Below are 7,500 nucleotides of genomic sequence, written 5' to 3' on the forward strand. Positions count from 1 at the left end.
TGCTGATTTATCACCTGGGTAATACGAAGTGATTGAAGAGAAATTCAAATGAACTCCCTCAGACAGGCGTACTTGCAAAGACACACACACACACACACACACACACACACACACACACACACACACACACACACACACACACACACACACACACACACACACACACACACACAAATTAATGCTGTGGCTTAATAGACTACAGGGAAAGGGGGACCAGGAGAAGGAGAAAGGGGTGAGATAAAAGTATGGCTTTATTTTTTAAAGCAGGACAGACAAGTAAATAGTTTGAAGCAGTTACCGTTGCTGACATGCAGTGTAAAATGTATTATCTCTTCACGTGGGAAATAGAAAAAAGTCTAATATTTCCTCACGGGAAGGAAAAGATAATGACATAACAATTGAATATTAATGTACAATTATAATATATTTTTACTACGTGAAAGTCTCTCATTCATATTTTTAATACGTTAATAAGCTATACAATGTATGCCCCAATTACCCCTCTCTCTCTCTCTCTGTCTCTCTGACAGGCATGCATGCACGCACACACACACACACATACACACGCACGCACGCGTAAACGCACGCGTAACATTGACCTGATGTGGTATCATTTGTACCACTGTGTGGCTATTTGTACAGTTGAATAGTGTAAAATCAATACACACGCACGCACGCACATGCACACACTAGCCACACACACACACACACACACACACACTGCAGCAGCAGGTCCAAGTGCACCAGCCCTCCTTCAGACACGTCAGTCACCACAGCCTACATGACCCTCCTTGACCGTAAACCCTCCTCTTCCTTCTCCTCAGTCCACACACACACACACACACACACACACACACACACACACAACTCCCTCAGTCCACACACCAAACACACACAGCCTGCTCTGTCACTGTGTGTCAACCTTTAAGAGAGTACGACTGCCAATCATTCCCTGAAGACTGCATGTGAGGGGGGATGAGCGGGAAGGGAGAAGTGGTAACGGGACAGATACCCAGCATGTGTGTACGTGACTGCGTGTGCGCGTGTGGTGCCCCCCCGTCCCCATCCCCGTCCTGAACACTATGTGTTTCCTATAAAGCCAGTTTGACCCCATGGGGGGGGGACGCAAAAACCGGAGGTTAATGCCACGGATCCCTCCACCCTGACCCCGGTGGCTTGACCGGACTCAAGAGAGGACACTGACCTATGAATCCTGGGTATTATAGGCTCGTATAGCAGTCTATAGAGCGGCCCCAGCCATTCCCTGCCGACCTCTCACCCGGGACCACTCCACACCCCTGTGTCGTGTCGGCCGGAGGGGGCTGAACGTTGCCCTGCTGTGGCCCTGGAGGTTGTGGTCTGCCTGTCGTTCCATTCTGAACGTAGCCCTATGTGGCCCTGGAGGTTGTGCTCTCCCTGTCGCTCCATTCACCGCTGCTCCATGTGTGTACTTGTCCTCTTGCCCTTAACCACTTAAGCCATGTATACTTCGTTGTACTGCAAATAGCACACACAAGAAGATAGCTGATCTACAAGCTCTCGATGAAGTAGACGCTATTTTGGCTATTTTAGTCATTTTCTTTCAAATTCTTTGAATGTTTTTGGAAATGTTCGATTTTCTTTTCTAAATTTGTTGGAGTTTTTTGGGGTAAATGTTCTGCTACGATGACATGCTCTTATGGACGCCAGGTTCAAAGTGGTTAACAGTAACACTGACTGAAATAAATAAATAAAGCTGAGAAAATTGTCTCCACTTATCTTTTAAGGGCCTGGAAACGAGCATGCCAACCTTGACGTGTACTGTTGGAAAACTATGTCTTTAAGGTTGTCGGGGGGATTGGGGCTGGAATGGGTGTAGATTAGAAGACGCTTGAGGAAACCAGGGGGGAATGCAAACGCTGGCTGTTTGTCGTTTTGTTATTCGGCTACTACTTACACCTGTCCATTTCATTCAGATTTACATATATCGTAGTTCTTGCTGGGAAAGAGCACGGGGTCAATTGGGATTCAATGCATGTTCTCTCTCAATCTCTCTCTCCCTCGCTCTCTCCTTTCTCTCTCACACACAAACACACATACGTTTGCATTACTATACTTGTGAGCCAGGACATCAACATATTAGGGCGGCAATTTTAACCAAAAACCTAAAGCCGGCGGAAAATAGCAGATCTGAAAGCTGAATTCAGCCCAAAACCATCAACCTAACCTCTAAATGTCTCTCACTCTAACCATGAGCTCAAACAAACAAACAAAATGGTCCTCAAAACATCTATTTCAGGGACATTTAGGGCTCCATTTTCGAACCCCTCATCCCTAAACTTCTTTGCCTTTTTTTTTTTTACTATTTTGAAAAACATTTTTGAATAGTTCAACTAGCCAAGTATACATTGACACGTTGTGAGCTTGTAGATCGGCTATTTTAACTATTCAAAAATGTTTTTCAAAATAGTAAAAAATAAAAAGGCAAAGTAGTTTAGGAATAAGGGGTTTAGCATGGACGAAAATAGAGCCCTTGGTCCTCACAAGTATTGAAGTATAGTCAAACAAACAAACACGCACAGAACACACACATTCCCCAGGATGCATCAGCATGTGGGCAGCCCCGTTGCCGCGGCAGAGCAGCAGGAAGTGAGGTCATAATGAGAGGCCGGGTCAATATGCTCATTAACCCCGTGTGGTGTGTCTAGATTAAAGGAACGTCAATAGGCCAGGCCTGACTGCTCCTCTGTTAACAGCCTTCACAATGTCTATCAGACAAGTTAGTATAGTGGACACACTCTATCACTCACTCACTCAGCGCTTCAGTGGACTGGACTAGACACACAGCTCAGCACATTATACACTATAGCACCATGCTGACCTTTTCAAGTCACTCAGTTCACAATGATGGGATGGAAATGAACAAATGTCAAACATTAAATGCTCTTGACTGAATAATACAGTAGTTAAAGGATACAGTATAGTTTTTTTATACTTTTTTTCATTTGCTGCTTTTTTTGCGATTTTAACTATTGGTGCGGGGGCATTCGAACAAGTGGCTAAGTATGTATTTTTTATTACAAAATGCTACTGCGATTTCTCTATTGTTATTTTTGTACTATAAAGTGCTACTAGACCCCAGGAAATTACATCTGGCCACAAAGGATCATGGTATCTACTAAATATGAAGGGGGATACAGTACTGTATATGCCATACTGTGTGTAGTAGGCTGAACATTCAGTTTGTCACCTCCCCTTCACATTCAGTAGATCCCGTGATCTTTTGTGGCCAGACGTAATTTCTTGGGGTCTAGTAGGACTATAGAGTGCCAAAGTCCTGAGGTCACTCGCTCATCCCCTGGTTCCAAGGGGTACGTAGAAGGTTTTCTCTATGGAGTATAACATGGGGTCATCTTAAAATCGTCTCGTATAAGAATTGTCGTCCAAAAATAAACAAACTTTTCAGGGAGGTGTATCTGTATCGTTTACGACAGTCAGTAACTCATATTTGATATAAATAGTCTGTTTCTAGCGAAAATGTTACTATTTCGGCAGAAGTAACATCAGCGTTTTCTCTCAGTCAGTTGATTCTTCATGTCCATATGAGTGAAACCGCCTGGATGATTTGTTTACTTTTCAAACACAGTTCTTATATGAGGCGATCAAAGATCCCCCGATGGAGATTATAATACAAACAAATAAATACACAAACCCGTGAACTTAGCGCTCTCTAGCAATATTGATGTCAGACTTCGGTGCTCTATAGTAAATAATAATAAAGAAATCACTGTAAAATGTTGTAAAAAAAATACATATTTAGCCACTCTTCCGAATGCCCCCGCCCCCGTGTCAAATATAGGCCTAGCTAAATATAAGTATAAGGTTACAAAACAGGTCTAAATGCATTAATGCCTGATTTTATGCACATCCTAACGATATATGAATCAGGCTAAACCCTGCATGGTATCCCTATTTTGGGTATGTCATTATAGGTAAACCTTTGCAAAAAGGTTTAAAGGTTTAATTAAAACAAATGAAATGAAAATACCTGCTCCACAAGCTGACGATGCGTTTCATCACGGCGTGTGGTGAGCTTGTACATCAGCTGTGCTTAATGTGGTTAAACGCTGAATGGCCTATTTGTATTGCCATTGTTAACAGATTCTCAAATGGAACTATTTTCTATTGGAATATTGACATGGCATGGCAAGGCATACAGTAGCATGGCAGGACAGGACAGGACAGGACAGGACAGGACAGGACAGGACAGGCATTTATCTAAATACAGAGAAGTGCAAACGATGAGCAAAATGAGGTGTGAATCACTGTTTGATTGGGCTGATGTATTCACACCCTATGATTCACACAATGCTAACATGTGGTTGCCAACATGGGGGTTAGTTTGCCAAGCTCTGCTTTGGTGCATTAGCAGTCTTACAGTGAAGGCTCTATGTCCCTAATGGAAACATGCCCTTTGCTCATTGGTGTTCAGCAAAGCACAAGCAGACCAACTAACCAAACACCTCTCTAATACTTATTCCTGGGAAGTGAGGTCAAAAACAATGCTGCCGATTCCGGAAAAAGTGGGTTCACGTTCACGACACAGAAATATCTCTCAGACTGATGATGTTCTTTTTAAAAGTACATTAATTAGCATGGCTTGCTTTAAAATCGTTCCCCGCTTAGCTTCTAATTTGGGGTAAGGTTTATTTTTCTGCATCTCCCCGTCAACTGTCTTTGATTGATTGACCTTTTGACCCTGCCGCTGCCCAGAACCTGCACGGCGCCAGAGTCAGGGCTCACATACAGGTCAGAGTGGCTGCTTTGGATTGGACAGAAGAGCTGTCTGTCAAACAGGCGGTCCAATACCTCGATCTGCTGCGGCGAGAACAACTCCCCCCTCATCTGCTTCCTCAGGAAGTCGCGGCCGCCGTGCCCATGCCCGTTAGCCAGCGGTGACTCCTGTAGTCCTGCAGAGGGAGATTATGAATGAGAGATGTTAGGAGGAGTGTAGCAGAGTGGCTCAGAGCCTCTGCCTGATGGCCTCAAAAGTCTAATATCGCCCCCGGTCAAGAGGGATATCCCTTTGGTCTAGTGGTTAAGATATTGGTCTTTCACGCGGGAGACCCGAGTTCAAATCGTTACAGGAGCACAGAACATTGAGCAGAAAGAGGCAAAGTCAGAGGGAGAGAGGGTGTGTGTGGAAGGGGGATAGCTGATCTACAAGCTCACAACATGTCACCATGCGACACGTTGCAAGCTTGTAGATCAACTATTTGGTTACTATTCAACGCACACAGCCTATATACAAGAAAGTGTGAGGAAACGAAAAGCAAGGATAAATTGTAAAGTGTGAGGATGACAGATAAACATGCAGCTGGACAGTATAACTAAGTAATCAGATATTTGACTTTAGTAAAAGTAGAGATACCGCAGCCTAAAAATACAATGAATATTATTTAATAATTTTGTATAGTAGAGTATAATACAATCAACATTTGCATATTCCAATTTGGGGTTTCTTGTGATTTTTCTATACACATGGTTACAGAAGAAATGTTTAATTTTATTAAAACATAGTTTTTATTTTTTACGTGATTTACGTTTACGTTTTTAACGTAATGTAATCCCAACATGGAGCTCAAAACGCGTCACTTCGCGCAGCGTTGTGAGCTTGTAGATTGGCTATTTTCACTACTACTTAAACATGTTTTCTAATTTATGGAATTTCTTGGATTTTTCATTGATTTCTTCATGAAATTACTGAAAAAAAAGTATGAAGATTGTGCATGATTGTTTGTGCATGTTTTTTGAAAATGTTTTGAACTAGTAATAATTAAAAAAAAAGAATGTAGGTAACAAAAAATCAAGGGACCCATACAAATTGGTCCGCGACCCAAACTTGGGTCCCAAGTCCCGACCCAGTGTTCTGGGAAGCGGTGACTGAGAGGGTCTAAGTGGCGCTCCTTGGCACTCATACGGACACTGAGATAGACAGAGACGGCAACATGTGGAGAAAAAGATCACAGTGATTCTGAATCCCAGGGGGTTGTTTTAGCAAGTAGCCTAAGTCTACAGATCTTGGAGAGCTGGAGAAAATGTGTCACATAAAAAACAATCCATTACAAAGCATTCTCTGTCCCTCTCTCAGAAAAAACACATGCTCTCACCGCTCATACAGACTACACACACACACACGCACACGCAGTCGCACACACACACACACACACACACACACACACACACACACACACACACACACACACACACACACACACACACACACACACACACACACACACACACACACACGCACACACACACAAATATAGCTGGGGTATCAGTATTAGGGCATGAGCTCTCGTATCCTGCAGTTATTGCACGGCTGAGGCACCGAACGAGACAATTATAAGAACTGTGAAGAGTCGCGGCCCACAAATGATTAGAAAAGAGAGAATGAGAGAAAAAGATAAAGAGAAAAAGGGGATGAGGGTGAAAATCCCTGCCATAGAGCCAATTCATTGCTGCAAACCGCTCCTGAGAGCCTATTTTAGTCCTGGGGTCACTGTGGCACGTGTGCGTGTGTGCGCGCCCACAAGTGTGTGTGTGTGTGTGTGTGTGTGTGTTTGTGTGTGTGTGCACACGCCTGTGTATGCGTGCGTGTGTGTGTTTTCAGCAGTAAGGCGAGTGATATGACAGACCGGGGTGGGCGAGGGGAATTTCAAATCTATATTTTTTTCCCATTTGGACAGAAAATACAGATCCATTTGTGCCTGGCTGGGGCCTCAACAACGAGAGTGACGGAAAAACTGAGACGAGAAAGCATGAAAGAACAAATGCACAGCATACAATACAATAATGTCCTTTTCTTGCAGTTGTATACTGTGTAGAAGATCAGAAGACAACATGATTGAAGATTCATATTCAAGTATTGATATAATTCTGCCTCTTCTCTGAACATATTTTAGGTAGGGGGTGCATACTTAGTTTAGACTAGTCATTGGTTAGCCATGGGTTAAGGTTAGGTTTAGGTGTGCTGCCCCGTGGGAGGTTAGGTTTAGGGTGAGGGTTTGAGATGGGTTGTAGTTGTAGGACTAATGACTAGTCTAACCAATGACTAGTCTAACCCAAAAACTGTCTAAACTATTCAGTTCCTGCTAATACGATGACAAGCACTCAATTCAGTGGTTAACATAAGTACCGTATACTGTGATTATCTCTATACCAGGCTTAAGGCAATTTTGTGTCTGTCAGTGTGTCTATCTGTCTGTCTGTGTGTCTTCTGTCTGTCTGTGTGTCTTCTGTCTGTCTGTCTGTCTGTCTGTCTGGCTGCGTGTTCGGGAAACCTATCTTTTCTTATCAGTGCCAAAGTGTCCTGTGCCAGCATGCTGTCAGTATAGGCCAAGGAATATTCTTCACATATTGTGAATTTTTCACAATTTCTGTTTCACAGAATTCTCACAGATTGATGATGCTTGAATTGAATTATTCTCAGTACTTTTCAGTTGTATTGAGAATTGT

General features: G+C 43.1%; 1 protein-coding gene across 2 annotated transcripts in view; it reads right to left on the minus strand.

Annotated features, from left to right (window-relative positions):
- pax5 (paired box 5) overlaps window positions 1-7,500 on the minus strand; it is a gene marked incomplete at both ends in the record, with an annotated part of 62,934 nt that overhangs the window by 22,696 nt on the left and 32,738 nt on the right. For both annotated transcript variants that reach the window (XM_080760556.1, XM_080760557.1), the window contains one exon: window positions 4,849-4,949. In XM_080760556.1, coding sequence (XP_080616682.1) covers window positions 4,849-4,949 — 101 coding nt within the window. The remainder of the gene's footprint in view (window positions 1-4,848; window positions 4,950-7,500) is intronic.

Source organism: Protomyctophum bolini, assembly GCF_963924005.1.
Source record: "Protomyctophum bolini genome assembly, chromosome: 3".
Classification (NCBI taxonomy): Eukaryota; Metazoa; Chordata; class Actinopteri; order Myctophiformes; family Myctophidae; genus Protomyctophum; species Protomyctophum bolini.